Source organism: Podarcis filfolensis (assembly GCF_964270895.1).
Source record: "Podarcis filfolensis genome assembly, chromosome: 16".
In the NCBI taxonomy this organism is placed as follows: domain Eukaryota; kingdom Metazoa; phylum Chordata; class Lepidosauria; order Squamata; family Lacertidae; genus Podarcis; species Podarcis filfolensis.
The window spans coordinates 40,348,431-40,368,768 of NC_139620.1; the positions used below are offsets into that span (position 1 = coordinate 40,348,431).

General features: G+C 54.2%; 1 protein-coding gene across 1 annotated transcript in view; it reads left to right on the plus strand.

The window, feature by feature from the left end:
* Nucleotides 1-20,338, plus strand: part of TTC28 (tetratricopeptide repeat domain 28) — a gene marked incomplete at its 5' end in the record, with an annotated part of 117,798 nt that overhangs the window by 83,716 nt on the left and 13,744 nt on the right. The window contains 9 exon segments of the mRNA XM_083589602.1: nucleotides 915-1,187; nucleotides 1,781-1,911; nucleotides 8,724-9,231; nucleotides 12,344-13,685; nucleotides 14,026-14,549; nucleotides 16,102-16,211; nucleotides 16,390-16,519; nucleotides 16,747-16,965; nucleotides 19,435-19,597. Coding sequence (XP_083445728.1) covers nucleotides 915-1,187; nucleotides 1,781-1,911; nucleotides 8,724-9,231; nucleotides 12,344-13,685; nucleotides 14,026-14,549; nucleotides 16,102-16,211; nucleotides 16,390-16,519; nucleotides 16,747-16,965; nucleotides 19,435-19,597 — 3,400 coding nt within the window.

Below are 20,338 nucleotides of genomic sequence, written 5' to 3' on the forward strand. Positions count from 1 at the left end.
GGCCAGCCTCCCCCCACCCCCGTGTTGTCAGCTTCATGGATGACAAGTGCAGCCACCTAAGGGGCTCCCTTTTGCATTGAGACATGCAGGGCACTGCCAGGCTACCACGGTTGTTTTCCCACCTCCCCAATAGTCCTTTTGCCCTCCTTCCATATTCTCTTGCACCAGCCACCTCCTTCTTTGTGAGCTGAGTGATGATGCCCTGAAGAGAGGTTGAAATGAAGTCTTCTGTCCATCTCTCTGATTGGGGAGCCTCTCAGGTGTGCTCCTGCTGTGGATGGAGGGTTTTCACTCTGCCGAGGCCTGGCCTAGTACTGCTAGGAGTCCCTTCCAACTCTCCCATGCTATGACTCTACCTGGAATGCTGCTGGGGATTGAATCTGGGGCCTTCTGTAGGCAGAGCAGATGTTCTACCTCAGAATCACGGCCTTTCCCTAAAAATCAGAGGTGGGGAACATCCAGGCCACAGCCCAATCTTGGTCCACTGGGTGAAGGAAGGTCTAACTAAGTTGTCTTGCAAATCCATTTCTTCCAAACCATGGTATTTCCCCCCAAATATTTCCATTCTTCAAGACTTTCCCCCTCATTTTGTTCTTTAATTCTCACAGTTAGTATAGCCATCTCAGCATATTCCAAAATCTTCATGAGCAATTCTTCTTTGGTTGGGAGTTCTTCTTTCCATTTTTGTACGTAGACTATTCCTGCCACCGTTGTAGAATACGTAAACAAATTAATTCCTTTGGCAGCTCTGGACCAGTTATTCCTAACAGAAAGGCCTCAGGATTCTTGGGAATCAGGTGTGAACCTGAGACTCGTCAGTCTTCCCTCAGCTGCAGCTGTCCTGGGTGGGTGTGTTTGCTTCTCCAAGGCGGAGGAAGGATGGTACATGAAGCCTGTCTCCTTCCCTCTCGCAGAGTCCCTGGAGCCAACCTACCAGCAGCTGCAGAAGATGAAGCTGGACAAGAGCCCTTTTGTGGTGGTCTCTGTGGTTGGCCAGGAGCTGCTGACGGCCGGCCACCACGGGGCCTCGGTGGTGGTCCTGGAAGCGGCCTTGAAGATTGGGACATGCAGCCTGAAACTGAGGGGCTCTGTCTTCTCAGCCCTGAGCAGCGCCTACTGGTCCCTGGGCAACACCGAGAAGAGTGCGGGCTACATGCAGCAGGACTTGGACGTGGCCAAGACTTTAGGTAGCTGTTTGGACCACCCGTCCCAACTTAGAGGGCAAGCGGGAGGAGGAGGAGGAGGAGGATGGCATGTTCAGCAGCATAGAAGCAGGTGGTGACGACTGGGTCTCTCTTGGGGTGTCAGCAGGCCCTCAGAGGGCTGCAGGGGGTCTTTGCTCCATAGCCTCCCACACTGCAAGGAGGCTGGATCCATGCTCATCCTTGTGTGGAAAGGGTGGCTCATTTTCTGGAGCAGCCAAGGACCCTGCCTCTCCCTCGGAATCTGTAGTCTCTAGAGAGCGGGGTGAGGAACAGCTGCCCCCCCTCCTCAAGCGGTGGGGCATCCTCTTTGTGCCTCTACACCCTACACAGCAGTTAGCTTTGAAAGTCTAGTGGCCAGGCAGGGGAGCATTGAAGGGATGCCGCTCGTCTCCAGGCAGATCACCTCTCTTGTGGCATTTGGGCTGGGAGAAAGCGAAAGACACCTGGTTGCTGGGGTGTGTGTTTGCTGTGAGAAGAGATGAGCATGGGTATTAGATGTGAATTTGCATGCATTTGCATAAATGTCTCTCTCTGGCTGCTCCTCACTCTTGTGTTTCTGCTTGCTTGCCATCCAGGTGACCAGATGGGTGAATGCCGAGCTCACGGCAATTTGGGCTCTGCATTCTTCTCCAAAGGAAATTACCGGGAGGCCTTGACAAACCACAGACATCAGCTGATGCTTGCCATGAAACTCAAGGACAGAGAGGTAGGTGGGGCTGGGGGGAGCAGTTTGTGCTGGCTGGGCTGGGGGTGTCCTGCACTTCCAGGGAGGCAGCTCTTCTGGGCTCAGCTGTCTCTGCGCTTCTTTCTGCCAGCTTAGAGGCGGCTGACATGGTAGAGCCTGGGGGTGTCGCCCTGGAATACACCCTATGAGCCATGCCAACAGAGCAGATTCTGAAGGGGCCCAGTGGGCACGTCTGGCCTTTGGTTCTGGGGTGGGGACTCTGAATTGTGTTTCTAAGAGCCAGCCACAAATCCCTTGCTCACAGAATGGCTTTGGGACATGGGAGAACAGCTGCCTGTGGGTGCTGGGAAAGTATCCTAGCAGGGGTGGGGACCAGGCGCAGGCCAGCAGTGGAAAGTCTGACTGCTTGTGTCTGTACAAGAGGAGGCTGGCCGCCCGGCACCGTAACTGAGCAAGCCAGGATCAACACGGGGAGCTGCCTTTGGCAAACAGCACAGCTTCGCCCCACTGCCTGTGGGGGGGGGGAGGGCAGGGGGGATGGGTGTTTTGTGCATCTCCAGCTTGCTTGGGCTTGGTGCAGGCCGGTGGATCTGGATTCTGCTTGATCACAATATTTTTTCCATTCATGGCCCATCTGGGCACATAATTAGCAGCTATTGACAACAAATGGCTACTTGGATTGTGAGAACCCCGAGCCTCTTGGATTTCCTGTGGATGTAACCACAGGAAATTGCTTTGGCGCTTTCTGATGACATCACCCTGACCACAGGGCTTCCTCTGAATGCACAGCTGTTTTTCTTGGCCCCCTCTGCAGACTTCTCTGTAACACGCAGACTCTTATAATGTTGCAACGGTGCTGATGTGAATTCCACCAGAAGGGCTTGTTCTGGGCTGGCCTGGAATGAGGTAATGGTCACCCGGAATAGGAAGAAGCACAGCTTGAACGCTGGCCAAGCTCCTCCCGGAAGAGCCTTTTGCTGGGCAGCCTCTGCCATATGGAAGAGGTTTCCGGAGGGCTCTGGCTCCCACCAGCAGCGGGCAAGCTGGTTTGGAGGCCACCCTCACCCACAGAATGAGCAAAGGGAGCAGGAAGGGAAAGGCTCTGTGCCAGCTTCCTTTGGGATCAGAGAGGCTCTGAGCCCAGAGTTGCTGGAAATCGGTGAGGCAAGCCCTGTGAGAGGAGCGGGCGACGGCATGGCCCCCTCTGCCCCTCAGCACTGTTGCTTCCATCCGGGGGTGGAGTAGGACTGGTCTGTGGCGGGCGTGGCTCTTAATGATGCCCCTTCCCATTATCTGGGAAGTGTTCTTTGGCTGCTACAGGAGTCCAGAGGTGGCGGAAACAAAGCGTTCAGATCGCTGGAACCTTTGCCTCACAGTGGCTGCGGAGACCACAGAAATGCTGCAACATAATCAGCTCTCCCAGCTCTCAGGCCTGTCTAAGGTTACCAGAATTTTTTCAATGAATCTGGGGACACTTTTCAACTTCAATAGGAATGATTTTGTCAGGGGACTGATTTGTAAATCCGGGGACGTCTGGTAACCTTACTTTGGATGCCTCCGATTACAGGATGCCCTGCTTTTAATAATAGCAAAGAGAGTGAGATGGAATCGGAGCCTGGCTCTGCGGAGATACGGGATTACTTGGAAGCGGGTGGCAGAGGAGGGGCCCTGGCTGCTGCAGGCGGCTCCAGGATGGCGCTTCCTGGCCTGTCTGGATGGAGCAGGACTGGGCCCTTGAGGGGAAGACGATGGCTGCCTCTGGGGCAAAGGGCTGTGAGAGCCAGGTGCTCACCTGCCAGAGGACATTGACTGTCTCACCCTCTTTGGTCTTGTTAGGCAAAAGGGCTTGGATCTCAAGCAGGGCTCACTTCTCTGCCTTACAGTCTCGATGGCGTCTTTGTCCGAGGGACAAGGGCATTTCTCAGTGCCTGCGATGCCTTTGGATGGAGCTTTGGCCTATGAAGGCAGGGGCATCCTGCAGCAGCTTGGAGCGGGTGGCAGCGGTGGCCCCCTTACCCTCTCCCCCCAGCCCCCTTCCTTGCTGGGCCCCACACGGATTGTGTGGCCATGGTGCTGGGGGGAGGGAGGCGGGGTCTGATGTTGCCATGCTTGCCTTGTGCTGGAAGAGAAGCCCCCTGAATTTTGAAGGGAAGGAGGGCTTTGTTTGTTTCGGCTCAGCTGTCTCCCCGCAAATCCTGCTCTCTCCCCTCCATTGTCTGGCCACCGTGTTGCACATTAATCATGGGGGAAGGCTGGAGAGCCTGACGAACGGCACCAGAGTTTGGCAGCCGCCTAATTGCTCTGCTGCTGTGGTGGAGCAGCCTGCTCTTCTCTTGCTCCTTGGGAGGAGGCCTGAGCCTCCTGGCTAGTGATGATCCGGGGCCTTTTCTCTCTGGATCCTTCTGCTTTGCTACTCGGCCTCCCGCTGCTCTCTGGGGACGTGATGCAGGCTCCTCGTTTCCTTTCTCTTGAAAGTTATGGCATTCCTCTGAGTCGCCTCTCTGACGCTTGCCAAGGCAGCTGTTTCAGGGGAGTGCTGGCACCAGTGGGTGAGGTTGCCACCTACCACCTCTGCAGAATTGGGGTGTGTTTCGGGGGGGGGGGGTGAGCCTTGGCGGTGAGTGTGTCTCTTCCCAGTCGGCATGGGCATGTGGCAGAAAAGAACCAGCTGTGTGTGGCTGTCCCACAGCCAGCTTCCTCTGAGGGTGCCAAACACTTCTGAGACCTCAAATGCTCAGAACTTTTAAGAGGGAGCTTCTCGCTCCAGTGACATTTTGCTGTAAATAAAATACAGAGAGAAGGATGGAATGACCCAAGGATCCAGGCTGCCACCCCCATCTCCCTTCAGCATTGGCTGAAAATTCAAAAGGAGAGACTCCTGGGAAATTCTCTTGGCCTCTTGGTGCCCACAGAAATTTCCTTGTGTGAGGTCTGAATGGCTCCCCCTTTATACCACCACAGCTGAGGAAGGAGGCCTCCAGGGCTCTTCTGCACTTCCCCTGTGAGAAGGCAGAGCAGGGGGCTGGGGAAGTGATGGCCTCCCCAGGCTAGCCTGCAGGTGCCAGAGGCCAGCCGGCCTGCCGCCTTGTGGTCAACCCTGTGGGGAGCGGATTTGCCGCCTGCCGCATTCCAGCCCAATGACAAGGGTCCCTGCCTAGAGAAACCCCTTGAGCCTTGGCTGGGTGGCTGAGGGCGGGGGGAGGGGATCAAAGCTGCCAGCAGAGTCATGGGGAGCAGATCCCCTTGAAGGAGCCATTAATCTGGCGGCTCCTCTCGACTGACTCAGCGCCCTGACTCAGCGTGGGGGTGAGCACCATCTTTGCCTCAGGTAGCCAGGTGTGATGCCCAGCTCTTTGCCCTGGTGGCCTAGGCCTTGCAGAGGGAGGGGCTCACCATTGCCTTTGCCCCCGTGGCTTCCCCAGTTGGGTTTCTGCCTGGGCTGCCAGGAGGAAGAACTCTGGGTTCCCTTTGCGCTGCGTGGAGCTATGGAGGAAGGAAGGAGTGGCGAGAGAGCTGTGCTCAGCCCCCCAAAGGGAGCAATCAGAAGTGCATCCATCATGCGCTAATCTCTGCAGTTTACTCCCCTGCTGGCTGGGGGGTGGGTGGGAGACTCTCCCTGCATCTTCATTATTTCACTCTCTGTTTGTGGTGACAGGTTGAAGATGGTCAGCAAGTTGGTGAGCCAGACCAGGAAATGAAATCTCAGGGCAGGGGGGCGTTAGGCATTTCGGCAAAATTCAGTGTGTGTGGAGGGGACACTCCAAGGAAGCATGTGCTCTTGAGACCTTTTTTTGCAGGGCATGGGGTGCTCATCCACACGGCAGTTGAATCGCTGAACTGTGAGCCTCCAGTTCCCATTCACAGCCCCAGGTGTTGCCATTTTGGCTCCTTCCTGGCTGTGTCTGCTTAGCCGCCCCCTCTCCCCATTCTGCCTCCCCCCCCAAAAAACCCCTGGCTGTCTGAGCAGGGCCAGATCTGGCAAGGCTAAAAGCTGCTCCCTGGGCTCTCCCCTCCCCGCTCCACTCACATCTGATTTGGGGGTGGGCTGAGGGTGGTTGCAGTGGACGGAGCTGGCTTCCCCTTCCTGCTCCTCAAGGAAACAGCTTGCTTTGAATGATTAATTTGCAGGAAGCAGGGTTTTATTTATTTATTTTTAAAGAAACCCATTCACAGTCAGTTGCATGGCCAAGGGGGTGTGGAGGCGGGGTGTGTGTGTGTGATTCAGGACACTGCACAACAGCGCTGCACAGCATCCCCCCCCATCCCTCAGAATTGGAGCAGATCTGAAGTGGGTTCTTCCCCCTCCTTCTGGATTTCCCCCCTGTGTGCGGGCTGACATGATAAAGGGAGTGGGATGAGGTTGATGCCGGAGGGAGGCCACTGATTAAGCAGAGACACCAGCCTCTCCAAGGGCACACCTGAAGCCACCTGGGCGTGGACAGGCCCCTTTGCCCCACTTGCCCCTTCCTGCCTTCGCTCCCTTTTCTCTTCCGAGGGGTGGAGGGAAATGGAGGCTGGCGCGGCCTCAGGGTGGGAGGGCTTCTGGGGGCACCTTTTCTTCCCAGAGGAGCTAGTGCCAAGAGAGAGAGCCCAGCAGAGGGTTTGCCCGGCAAGAGCCATGCTTTCTCTAAGGGCACATGGAGTCAGTTGCAGGCCCATGCGCTGCAGGGTGTGCCAGAGGCTCCCTGCCCTCTGCTCTTGGCCTTCAGTCTCACCAGCACCCAGGACAGCCCCGGGTTGCAAACCATTGGGTGGGTCTTGCTCCAGGGTGAAAAATCTGACCCTTCTGCCCAGCTGGCTAAGGCGGCCTCTTCTGGGCTTGGCAGGGATTCTGAAATGCAGGAAATTAAGAAAATGCCTGTCTATGATAGCTGATCTCTGCTTTTAAATGTTTGCATGGTTTTTATTGTATTTAGGCAGGTTTGTTATAAGCCACTATCAGTATATATTTTTATGCATAGTGGTATACAAATGTTTTATAAATGGAATAATAAACATTCCCCTGGTGAGAAGAGGTCCACCTCCTCCCCCCAGGGCTCCGTGAGACGCCCCTCGCCACTGTTGGCTGTCCCAGGGACTTTCCCCCAGGGGGTGGCCTGGATGGCTGGGCCTTGACTCCTTTTGGCACACGGGGCTCTGTGCCAGGGGGGAGGCACAGGGGCAGGCACAGCCGTAGAATCATAGAATCATAGAATCATAGAGTTGGAAGAGACCACAAGGGCCATCGAGTCCAACCCCCTGCCAAGCAGGAAACACCATCAGAGCACTCCTGACATATGGTTGTCAAGCCTCTGCTTAAAGACCTCCAAAGAAGGAGACTCCACCACACTCCTTGGCAGCAAATTCCACTGTCGAACAGCTCTTACTGTCAGGAAGTTCTTCCTAATGTTTAGGTGGAATCTTCTTTCTTGTAGTTTGGATCCATTGCTCCGTGTCCGCTTCTCTGGAGCAGCAGAAAACAACCTTTCTCCCTCCTCTATGTGACATCCTTTTATATATTTGAACATGGCTATCATATCACCCCTTAACCTCCTCTTCTCCAGGCTAAACATGCCCAGCTCCCTTAGCCGTTCCTCATAAGGCATCGTTTCCAGGCCTTTGACCATTTTTGTTGCCCTCCTCTGGACACGTTCCAGTTTGTCAGTGTCCTTCTTGAACTGTGGTGCCCAGAACTGGACACAGTACTCCAGGTGAGGTCTGACCAGAGCAGAATACAGTGGCACTATTACTTCCCTTGATCTAGATGCTATACTCCTATTGATGCAGCCCAGAATTGCATTGGCTTTTTTAGCTGCCGCGTCACACTGTTGGCTCATGTCAAGTTTGTGGTCAACCAAGACTCCTAGATCCTTTTCACATGTACTGCTCTCAAGCCAGGTGTCACCCATCTTGTATTTGTGCCTCTCATTTTTTTTGCCCAAGTGCAATACTTTACATTTCTCCCTGTTAAAATTCATCTTGTTTGTTTTGGCCCAGTTCTCTAATCTGTCAAGGTCGTTTTGAAGTGTGATCCTGTCCTCTGGGGTGTTAGCCACCCCTCCCAGTTTGGTGTCATCTGCAATTTTGATCAGGATGCCCTTGAGTCCATCATCCAAGTCGTTGATAAAGATGTTGAATAAGACTGGGCCCAAGACAGAACCCTGTGGCACCCCACTAGTCACTCTTCTCCAGGATGAAGAGGAACCATTGATGAGCACCCTTTGGGTTCGGTCAGCCAGCCAGTTACAAATCCACCGTGCCGCTGACAGCGACCGCCTTGGCTGGCCAGGGGGGTTCAGTTCTGAGTCACCTTTGACAACTCGGGAGCTGCCTCCGCCAGCGCCTTCTGTCAAAAAACAAAGCAACTGGAGAGCCCATGAAGTTGCTTACTCACTTGCAAGTCCTTGGGGGGGGGGCATGTCTGCAGGGCTGTGTGTGGTCTTCCCTCAGGCGTGGGTTGCCACTGGCTCTCCTCGCACGAAGTCTCTCATTTTGCATGTCCCGCCAGTTGCAGAAGCAGAGCTGGGCTAGTTTGTCCTTCACACAGGAATGCTACGTGGTGCCTCTTTGCCCAAGTGCAGCCAAGCAGGGGGGCTTTGTTAGCCATGATAACAGAAAGAAACGGAGGCCTGCTGTGGCTTTGTGCATGTGTGCCAGGGGAGCAGCACAGCGCCCCAGTTGCTGCCCTCTCCATGGGCTTGTGAAGAGCTTCCCGCAGCATGCCTTGCCTCCTGCCCACTCTGCCCTGTGCTGGCCCTGCATCTGGGCTTGCGGGGGCTGTTTGGAGGGCAGGGAGCCCTGGTGGTTTTGTGGGGCTCACCCCTTTCTCTGCTCCCTCTGCCTCTCCCCTGCAGGCAGCCTCCTCGGCCCTCAGCAGCCTGGGCCACGTCTACACGGCCATTGGGGACTACCCCAACGCCTTGGCCAGCCATAAGCAGTGCGTGCTCCTGGCCAAGCAAGGGAAGGACGATCTCTCCGAGGCCCGGGAGCTGGGCAACATGGGGGCCGTCTACATCGCCATGGGCGACTTCGAGAACGCCGTGCAGTGCCACGAGCAGCACCTGGCCATCGCCAAGGCCCTGGGCTGCCGGCGGGAGGAAGCCCGTGCCTACAGCAACCTGGGCAGCGCTTACCACTACCGCCGAAACTTTGACAAGGCCATGTCTTACCACAACCACGTTTTGGAGCTGGCCCAGGAGCTGGAGGAGAAGTCCATCGAGATGCGTGCCTACGCCGGCCTGGGCCACGCTGCCCGCTGCATGCAGGACCTGGAGCGGGCCAAGCAGTACCACGGAGAGCAGCTCAGCATCGCCGAGAGCCTGCAGGATCGAGCCGCCCAGGGGCGTGCCTCCTCCAACCTGGGTGAGCTGCTTCTGCCTTTCTGCCTGACCCCAGCCCAGTGAGGAGGAGGGGGCCCTGTGGGGCAGAGGCGGTGGCAGGAGGGTGTGATGCTCCCTCAGGAAAGAAGGAGGCGGGCAATGTGGGCCTGTCCAGGAGGCTCCACGGGGGGCCGGGGGGCTTGTTGAGCTTGGTCTGTGATGTGGGGGCTCCATTTGAGAGGCACTTCAAGGACTGATGCAGATTTGCATAAAATTGGCATGTGCTTATTTGTATGTGTCAGCTGGGGAATTAGAAGGGAGGTGGCCCCTCGTCCTCACATCTGTAGAAGACCAGGAACAAGAGAGAGAGGAGAGAGACCCTCTGCTGCTCCTTCCCTTCTCCAGACAACAGCACCAGCCGTGGGTTGGGCGTGGGGCAGGAGCAGAGGAGTGTCTCTGGGCAGCCATGGAACACATCAGACCTTTTCAGCCCCAGCCCCCTCTGCTGCTCAGCACCAGGTTCTGGATGTGTGCAGAATTTTCCAGATTGCTGGCAGAGGAGCACCTAGTTTGGGATGTTTCTAAGGAGGGTTTGGGGTTCCCTGGAATTTAATAACAGATCTAGAATCATGGAATCATAGAGTTGGAAGGGGACCCTGGCTATCATCTAGTCCACCTCCTGCAATGCAGGACTCTGGCCTAAAGCATCCCCGACAGATGGCCATCCAACCTCTGCTTAGAAACCTCCAAGGAAGGAAGGCCCAGCACCTCTCATGGTTGCGCTTCCCTGCTGCTCAGGGAGGCTCCCAGCCTGTGAGCCCACCTGCACTCTTTTCTCTTTGTTTGGAAAATATATTCATTATTTTACATTGATTAGATCAAATGGCACACAATTTACATCAAAATTTATTTATTTACCTTGGTGACTTTCCATCCTTTATTCTGTGATGGTCTAATTCTCTCTCTGGTTCCCTCCTGCCTGTCTATTTACTGAAATCCTATATTACAATCTTCTCTGTTTTCTTTCCATTGCTTGTAAGTCAAAACCTGCTTGAAATTTTCTGTGGCTGTATTGTCTTCTTCTATAGAATGAGCACTCCAGTAGCTAGAGTAGCTTGAGCTTCCTCCTTGGTTGGGATTTCTGGGGTTTTCCATTTTGGTGCCCAGAGTCTTCTAGCTGCTGTGCTGGCCTACAAAAACAACTTTACCAGAAAAATTTAACACCGATTGAGAAAGAGAGGTTTCAGAAGGAGACGGGTTTAACATTGGTTAAGAAAGTAAAATACCTGGGGGTTAACATGACCACTAAAAACTTAAATTTATTTAAAGATAACTACGAGAAATGTTGGTCAGAAGTGAAAAAGGGTCTTGAAATATGGTCAAATTTGAAGCTTTCCTTGTTTGGTCGAATTGCCGTTATAAAGATGAATGTATTGCCAAGAATGTTATTTTTATTTCAATCATTGCAAATTTTGGACAAAATGGACTGTTTCAAGAAGTGGCAGAGAGACATTTCTAGATTTGTCTGGCAGGGCAAGAAGCCCAGAATAAAATTTAAAATATTAACTGATGCAAAGGATAGAGGTGGATTTGCCCTGCCAGACCTTAAACTTTATTATGAATCAGCAGCATTTTGCTGGCTGAAAGAATGGCTGCTTCTTGAGAACACAGATATTTTGGATTTAGAAGGTTTCAATAACGTTTTTGGGTAGCATGCATATTTGTGGTATGACAAGGTTAAAGCTCACAAAGCATTTAAAAACCATATTGTCAGAAGAGCATTGTTTAATGTCTGGACAAGATATAAAGATTTACTTGAAAATAAAACCCCAAGGTGGCTATCACCGATGGAAGCGAAGGCTCAGAAAAAGCTCAATATGGAGGCCAAATGGCCAAAATATTGGGAGATTTTGGAACAGGAGGGTGACAAACTGAAATTGCAGAGTTTTGAGAAACTAAAAGATAAAGTGCGAGATTGGCTTCATTATTATCAAATAAGGGAGGTTTATAACTTGGACAAAAAAATTGGTTTCCAGGTGGAAAAATCAAAATTGGAAACAGAACTGTTAGACCCCAAAACTAAGATATTATCAAGAATGTATAACTTGCTGTTGAAATGGAACACTCAGGATGAAACGGTTAAATCTGCTATGATAAAATGGGCACAAGATGTTGGACATAACATAATGTTTACTGACTGGGAACAGTTGTGGACCACAGGTATGAAATTTACGGCATGTAATGCCTTAAGAGAGAATATTATGAAAATGATATACAGGTGGTACATGACACGAGTCAAGCTTGCAAAAATATATCATTTGCCCGATAATAAGTGTTGGAAATGTAAAGAAAATGAAGGTACATTCTTTCACCTTTGGTGGACGTGCGCAAGGATTAAGGCTTTCTGGGAGATGATCTATAATGAAATGAAAAAGGTATTTAAATATACCTTCCTGAAGAAACCAGAGGCCTTTCTCCTGGGCATGGTCGGCCAATTGGTGCCAAAGAAGGACAGAACTTTCTTTATGTATGCAACAACAGCAGCAAGAATACTGATTGCAAAGTATTGGAAGACACAAGATTTACCCACCCTGGAAGAGTGGCAGATGAAGGTGATGGACTATATGGAAGTGGCGGAAATGACTGGCAGAATCCGAGACCAGGGAGAAGAGTCGGTGGAAGAAGATTGGAAGAAGTTTAAAGACTATTTGCAGAAACATTGTAAAATTAATGAATGCTAAAATGATGCTGGATTGAAATGAAGTGGCTTTAGCAATAAGGTTAAAAAGAGTATGTAAAAATGGACTGATAATTAGATGAAAATATAAAGTTATAATGTGTTAAGATATAGAATTAAGATAAAAACAAAGAGGGAAAGGATTTGCTGAATTAACTATGTGAACTGGAATACAAAAAGGGAGGTGTGAGGAGGTCAGGAAACAAGTAATTGAAATATAAGATACGAAAAGATTGATCTGTTTTTAATTGTTTTTATTTTTTCATGTATTTTGTATTTTTCTTTGCATTTTTGTATCCTTTTTCTTTTTCTTTTCTTATTCTGTAATTTTCTTTTGTCTGTAAAATTTCAATAAATATATTTAAAAAACAAAAAACAAAAACAACTTTGCCAGCCTGTTTGTGCTCCTTCCTGGCAGGGATCATCCATCAGATGAAGGGCGACTACGAGGCGGCCTTGAAGCTGCACAAGGTCCACCTTTCCATTGCGCAGGAGCTGAACGACTACGCGGCGCAGGGTCGGGCCTACGGGAATATGGGCAACGCCTACAACGCCTTGGGCCTCTTTGACCAGGCGGTCAAGTACCACCGGCAGGAGCTGCAGATCTCCATGGAGGTGAACGACCGAGCCTCCCAGGCCTCCACCCACGGCAACCTGGCGGTGGCCTACCAAGCCCTGGGTGCCCACGACCGGGCCCTGCAGCACTACCAGAACCACCTCAACATCGCCCGGGAGCTGCGGGACATCCAGAGCGAAGCCCGGGCCCTGGGCAACCTGGGGAACTTCCACTGCTCCCGGGGGGAATTTGCCCAGGCAGCCCCCTACTATGAGCAGTACCTGCAGCTGTCCCCGGAGCTGCAGGACATGGAGGGGGAGGGCAAGGTGTGCCACAACCTGGGCTATGCCCATTACTGCCTGGGCAACTATGAGGAGGCCGTCAAGTACTATGAGCAAGACCTGGCCCTCGCCAAGGACCTGCATGACAAGCTGAGCCAGGCCAAAGCCTACTGCAACCTGGGCCTGGCCTTCAAGGCACTGGCCTGCTTCGGCAAGGCTGAGGAGTGCCAGAAGTACCTCCTGTCCCTGGCCCAGTCGCTCAGCAATGCCCAGGCCAAGTTCCGGGCGCTCGGCAACCTGGGCGACCTCTCCATCTGCAAGAAGGACGTGGCTGGTGCCGTCAAGTTCTACGAGCAGCAGCTGAGCCTGGCGCACCAGGCCACGGACCGGAGGCTGGAGGCCAGCGCCTACGCAGCCCTGGGCGCGGCCTACCGCCTGCTGCAGAAGCACGACAAGGCCCTGGGCTACCACACGCAGGAACTGGAGGTATACCAGGAGCTGGGCGAGGCCCTGGGCGAGTGCCGTGCACACGGGCATCTGGCCGCTGTCTACATGGCCCTGGGCAAGTTCACCATGGCCTTCAAGTGCTACGAGGAGCAGCTGGAGCTGGGGCAGAAGCTGAAGGACCCCGGCATTGAGGCCCAGGTCTACGGCAACATGGGCATCACCAAGATGAACATGGGCGCCATGGAGGAGGCCATCGGCTACTTTGAGCAGCAGCTGGCCACCCTGCAGCAGCTGAGTGGCACGGAGGCCGTGCTGGACCGGGGAAGGGCCTTCGGGAGCCTGGGCGACTGCTACGAGGCCCTGGGCGACTTTGAGGAGGCCGTCAAATACTATGAGCAGTACCTGTCCGTGGCACAGAGCCTGAACCGTGTGCAGGACCAGGTCAAGGCCTACCGGGGCCTGGGCAATGGGCACAGGTAAGGCGGAGGCAGCGGGGAGGGGAGTCCCAAGGGATGCATGAGCAGCTCCCCAGTTAGGGGTCAGGGGAGGGGGGAAAGGCTCTGGGCGGTGATGTGGCCTTTCACATCCAGAGGGGGACCCGGAATGGGATGGAGGGGAGGGCCCAGTAGATCTGTGGTCCCGGCTCTGTCCCATAGAAAGAAAGGGGCTGCCTTCCTCCATTGCCGTGGAGCCCAAGGGGTGGATTTCAGGGCTCAGTGGCGGGTGGGAGGAGGCTGGCACAGAAGCCGCCTGCCCCTGGCAGCTTCCTTCCCGAAGCCTTAGTGAGAGTAATGCTGGCTGTGTCCCCCCCCCCAGGGCAATGGGGAGCTTGCAGCAGGCCCTGGTGTGCTTTGAGAAGAGGCTGGTGGTGGCTCATGAGCTCGGGGAGGCGTTTGACAAGGCCCAGGCCTACGGGGAGCTGGGCGCCCTGCACAGCCAGCTGGGCAACTCGGAGCAGGCCATCTCCTGCCTGGAGCGCCAGCTGGGCATCGCACGGGAGATGAAGGATCAGACCCTGGAGGGGAGCGCCGCCTGCGGCTTGGGCAACATCTACCAACAGATGGCTGAATACGACACGGCCCTGCAGTACCACCAGCTGGACCTCCAGATTGCCGAGGAGACCCACAACGCGGCCAGCCAGGGCCGGGCCTATGGCAACCTGGGCCTGACCTACGAGTCCCTTGGCACCTACGAGAGAGCAGTGGTCTACCAGGAGCAGCATCTGAGCATCGCGGCCCAGATGAATGACCTGGTGGCCAAAACTGCCTCCTACAGCAGCCTGGGCAGGACCCACCACGCCCTCCAGAACTATTCCCAAGCCGTGATGTACCTGCAGGAAGGTGAGCAAGCTGGCGGGGGAGGGGGGCAGCACGGCCAGGCCAGGCCAGGCTGCCTGGAAATATTCAGGAGAGCCAAGGCCTTGTGGGCAGTCCCTCCATAGCCTGCATGTGTCCAGGGAGCTCCTTTGAGAAACCCTGACTGGATACAGGGGCGTCCACAGTGGGGAGGAAGAGGCAGCAGAGGAGGAGCTCAGCATCGTACTGTGGCAGCTGTTCCATCAGGACCAGCATTTCAGCTTGCACGCTGATGTGTGAGGGGGTCTCCTGACCTCCCCAGAGCCAGTTTGGGGGCAGGATGCAAGGAAAGCGCAGAGGAACGGAAATGACCGGCAGGATCCGAGATCAGGGGGAAGAGTCAGTGGAAGAAGATTGGAAGAAATTTAAAGATTATTTACAGAGATATTGTAAAATTAATGAACTTTAGAATAATGTTGGATTAAAATTAAGAGGTTTCTAGCTGTAATGGGTTAAAAGAATATGAAAAAAATGGGTTTATAAAAGTAAAATTTCAAGATCACAATAATTTAAGAATAAAGATTTGGGTAGAATAAAGAGGGAAACAAATTGCTGAGCTAATAAATTGAATTGGAATACAAAAAAGAGAGGTATGAGGAGGTCCAAGAAACAAGTAAATGAAAAATAATGTGATGGAAAGATTTTTTTTTCTTTTTCTGTTTGTTTTTAATTTTTGTAATGTAAAAATCTTAATAAAAATCTTATAAAAAAAAGGAAAGCGCAGAGGAAGAGGGTTTTGGTCTGGGCTCCTGGTGGTGGACAACCGGACACACCCAGAGGAGGGGAAGAGCTGGGAGCTTGGAGGGCGAGGAAAAGGAGGAAACAAGCAGGTGCCCCAGCCCAGACCAAAGACAGGCTGAGTCAGGCTTAGCAGCTTCACCACAGAGACCCCCTGCCAGGTCCTCGCACTCGCAGATCCAGCGTACGGAGGGTCCCTTGGGGCTCACTGTAGACAGAGGGAGGGGCGCGACACAGAGGGAAGGGAGTGAAGGGGAAGGTGCAAGACACTCTGAGCAACTAGGAGTGTATCTCTGGAGCTTCCATGTGGATTCTATTCTGATTCCTTAATAAAATGACTATTGGCAAGTTAGCTGGTGTTGCCTTCCCTCTCTCCCTGCGGGACCCTGAGTAGATTCCCTGCCCAGGAGCGTGGAAGTGCTGGGGGGCAGGGGGCGGGTCTTGTTCTCCATGGAGCCCTTGCCTGGCTCCTGGGGGTCCAGAGGGGCGGGGGCATTTTTCTGACCCAGGGTTTGTGGGCACCTCTTGCATCCTGTGGGGGAGACTGTGCTCCTGCTCCTCCTCTGGCTCTTGGGCCCCCCCCGCTTGTGGCTGACAAGAGGGAGGGGCAGGTTCCCAGTTCCTGAGAGGCCAGCTGGGCCAAGGGGGCTGCAGGGGGCTGGAGGGGCCAAGTAAGGAGGGTGGCTTCTGGGTCTGGCTGGTTGAAGAATCCGCATGAGTCAGAGAGCAGGGCCCCACAGATGCTGGGGCCTTCCGCAGCAGGGGGCGAGGCTCACCCTGCCCTTCCTTTCTCCTGCAGGGCTGAGGCTGGCGGAGCAGCTGGGCCGCAGGGAGGATGAAGCCAGGATCCGGCACGGCCTGGGCCTTTCGCTCTGGGCTAGTGGGAATCTGGAGGAGGCTCAGCACCAGGTGAGCACCAGGGAGCAGGGGAGGAGGTCCCTCAGCCCCTGCAGATGATCCCAGATGATCCATGGGCCATACTCCGTGGTGCCCCATCCGCCCTGAGCAGCCCTGGTTTGGGCAGCTCAGCTGAGCTTCAGGATTCTGCCTCCGCTTGACGGGCTGCCCCCTCCCCCTTGCCCCACAGCTCTACCGGGCCTCCGCCCTTTTTGAGACCATCCGGCATGAGGTGCAGCTCAGCACAGACTACAAGCTCTCCCTCTTTGACCTCCAGACGTCCTCCTACCAGGCCCTGCAGCGGGTGCTGGTGAGTCTAGGTAAGAGAGGGCAGCACCTGGGGGAGAGGGGCATTTGGGACAGATCTTCCTGCCCTGGGCCCGGGGGGAAGAGTGCTGCAGATTTAGCAGTGCTGTGGGTGGGGAGGGCAGGTTTCTCCTTACCTTCTTGTTTCCACAAGCGTGTCAGGCAGGTGCATTGCTCCGGGATACCCCTCCCCCTGGCAGCATGAGCCTCACGTGTGGCTCCGCCTCCTTCCTCCCCACAGGGCACCACGATGAGGCTCTGGCCGTGGCGGAGAGAGGCCGCACAAGAGCCTTTGCTGACCTGCTGGTGGAGCGCCAGACAGGCCAGCAGGAGTCGGACCCCTATTCCCCCGTAACGGTTGATCAGGTCCTGGAAGTGGTGAACGGGCAGCGGGGGCTGGTTCTGTACTATTCCTTGGCTGCAGGGCACCTTTACAGCTGGCTCCTGGCTCCTGGGGCAGGTAAGTCACAGGGGCGGTGTGTGTGTGTGTGTGTGTGTGTGTGTGTGTGTGTGTGTGTGTGCCAGGTAGGGCTGGGCGATATATCTGCTTTTCAACATCGTGATATATCACCAGTTCAAACACACTGCTCTTCAGTTGGGAGAAAGCCACACTCGCAGAGCTCAGTTGATGCTGGATTTCGGCATCAGTGTGGAAAGATAACTGCCCAGGTAGGAGAAGTGATCAACATTTTCCAGCGTTACACCGTTGAGTTGGATTTGTGGTGCTGCAGAGGGATTGTTTTGTGTTTGTTGGTGCAGCACTTCGGTGTACTAGAAGAAGCAAAGCTCACCAGTGTCGAAGCAATGATTCTTCAACACCAACTTCATTGGACTGATCATGTTGTGCAGAGGCCTGATTATCGTCTTCCAAAGCAACTACTCTATTCCGAACTTAAAAATGGATAGTGTAATGCTAGTGGTCAAAAAAAGAGGTTTAAAGACTCTCGAGGGGAATCTAAAAAAATGTATAAACACAGACAACTGGGAAACACTGGCCTGTGAGCGCTCCAGTTGGAGAACAGCCTTTACCAAAGGTGTCATGGACTTTGAAAATGTTCGAACTCAGGACGAAAGAGGAAGACACATTTGGCAAACCCTCATCGTGATTAACTCCCGCCCGGAAACCTATGTCCCCACTGTGGAAGGATGTGTGGATCCAGAAGTGGCCTCCACAGTCACCTACGGACTCACTGTCAAGACCATGTTCATGGAAGACAATCTTACTCAGCTATGAGTATCACCGAAGAAACCACCAGCTAAACATCACAATATACCAATATATCACAATATCTGAAATAAGGATGGAGCTATAGAGAGGCATTGGTTGGCTTCATGGTTTACATCGCATTGGGATTTTTGCATACTGCACACAAACACACATCAAGATTTGTGATATATTGCCAGGTTAAAAATTATGAAATGGCTATCATGATATGGACTTCGAATCGGTTTTGGATTTTATATTGATATATCACCCAGCCCTAGGGCCTCCTGGGTCCTCGCTCAGAGGCGCTCAGCTTTCTTTTGGCAGGGCTGGATGGAAGGAGGTTCCTGGGGGTGCTCTTTGAGGCTGGGGGCAGCCATCTTGGGTGGGATGCCACAGAGGTGAGGGAAACACACCATGGGGCAGCTGCCTGTTCCCAGGAGAATTCCACCCCCCCACCTTGGCTGACTCAAGGCCTCCCTTCCTCCTCCCGTGTAGGCACCCGTGTGCTCAAATGGTGTCCTGGGCTCACCTAGCGAGGGGCAGGCGCAGGGGTTCTCTGGCTGGTGAATTGTGACTGCCTCCTCCTTGCAGCTGATCTGCCCCACTGGTGGGCAGAGGAGGAAAGCCCCTGGTTGTTGTGTCAGGGGGCAAATTATTCCATTACGTCCAGAATCGGCCTTAAACTACAAGTGCTATTCCAACCCTACTAACGATTTTAACTGTTTACAATGGTCTTTAAGATAAGTTTTCAGATTATTAAAATTTTGGTCCTCCTGATTTCTCTCTTTTGGTCATTGTAGCCATTTCAGCATAGTCCATAAACTTCATTTGCCATTCTTCTCTGATTTCTTGCCTCTGCCCCTCTAAGCTGCCACTTGGGCCCGTCTGGTTCTGGGTCTTCTGCTGCCTTCCCCAGCTGCCTTGGCTGCTTGGACCCTCCCCTCATGGGATGAGAGACCCCCTCTCAGGATTGCTGAGAGGCTCTGCTCTCCCCACTTACAAGCTGGCTCTCCTCCGCTCACCTGCCTTTCTGTGGTTCACCTTTGCAGGTAGCTTAAAGTCCGTGGAGAGGAGGTGGAGCAGGTGGGGGTCCCTGCCACACCCTGCTGAGCCACCACTTCCTGGCCTCCATCCCCCGCCCTCCAGGCTGGCTCCCTTTCTCTGTGTGGTTTTGCCTGGGGAAGCTGGAGCAGGACCATTTGTCAGGCAGACAGAGGAGCCTTTGATAGAACCATCCTGTATTTTGGTTCTGAGAAACCTTCTTCATGGGCTGCTTGAAGACACAGGTGACTCTGGCAGAATGCGCCTGGCTTATCTGAGGCTCCTCTCCTAGCAGCACTTGTCCAGCTTCCTCATGGAAGGCTGTCTGCTGCAAAGCAAGGGGTGGGGGGGGGTCCTGGCTGCGCCCTGGAGAACCCTCTTTCCATGTCAATGACAGTTCCTCGTATTCTCTCCAGATGCAGGAGGTGAGGAAGAGGGAAGGCGGCCGTTTCCCAGCGTGACCTTCTTGTGGGGAGGGGGGTCTGACTGCCTGTTCATTGTTGGGAATAACTGAGGCTTTAAATCTTCCTGCCTTTTCCCACTTGCAGGCTGATGAGCAGAGGCCGTTCTCCCTCTGCACGCCCAGTTGCAGCAGAGACGGAGCAGGGCCCATCTAGCAGGTCTGGGGAGGAGGAGGTTTTGGCCCCTCGTGGCTCTCCTGATGTGGGGACTCCTTTTCAGGGATCTTGAAGTTCCACGAATGCTACCTGGGCGAGGGCCCGGCCGAGGGTTCCGGAGACTTCCAGGAGAACACCGCCAGCCTCCAGGCAGTCACCAGCTCAGCTCTCGAGCACCTCAGCGCCAGTGTGCGGGAAGCGCTGGGCGTGGACTCTTACTACATGCGGTAAGGGGGGGGCTTCAGGGGCAGAGGAACCACAGAGAAGAAGAGGGGGCAGCTTTCTCCCGGCAGCTGCCGCCCAGGAGAGTGCCCCTTCCCTTTGCAGGCTCAGAGGGGATTGTTCCTGGCTGAGGCAGTTCTCCAGCAGGTGCGCCAGGAGGTCCTGGGGCTGCCAGGGGGCGGGGGCGCTGCCTATGAGGATTTGAGCCAAGGGAGCCCAGGAACACAGCCGGCATTCCAGCAGGGAGGAAGGCAAGCTGCTTTGGAGGATTCCTGGCAAATGGGGAGATTTGTGAGCAGAGTGTGAATGGGATTCCTTTCCTCACAGCTGCTGTCAGAGCCTGCCTGGAGTGCAGAGGCTGCAGCCTGGTCCCTGCAGAACCTTCCTGTCCTGTGAAGAGCAGGAAAATCTCTTTGGATCCTGCTCCATCCTGAGCCTCTGCCTGCCTGCGAAGGCTGCTGCCTTGGCATGCATAGGCCTTTGAGCCAGTTGCATCCATCGGGGGCAGCGGTGGCGGCTTAGGGCTCTCCATGGCCAGCCGAAGAGGGGGAGGTACTCCCTTTTGCAGCAGAGGCAGGAGCTCCCTTCCAAGCCCCCACCCTGAGCTTTCTGGCAGCAGCAGGAAGATTCCTCCACCCTCTCCTGCAATGTGCCTCCTAGTTCTCTGCTGCTGGGTCTCGTGGCTCTGCTGCTCCCCAGTCATGCCAGCAGGGCTGGCAGCAGCCCCTGCTCGGGGGGGGGGCAGG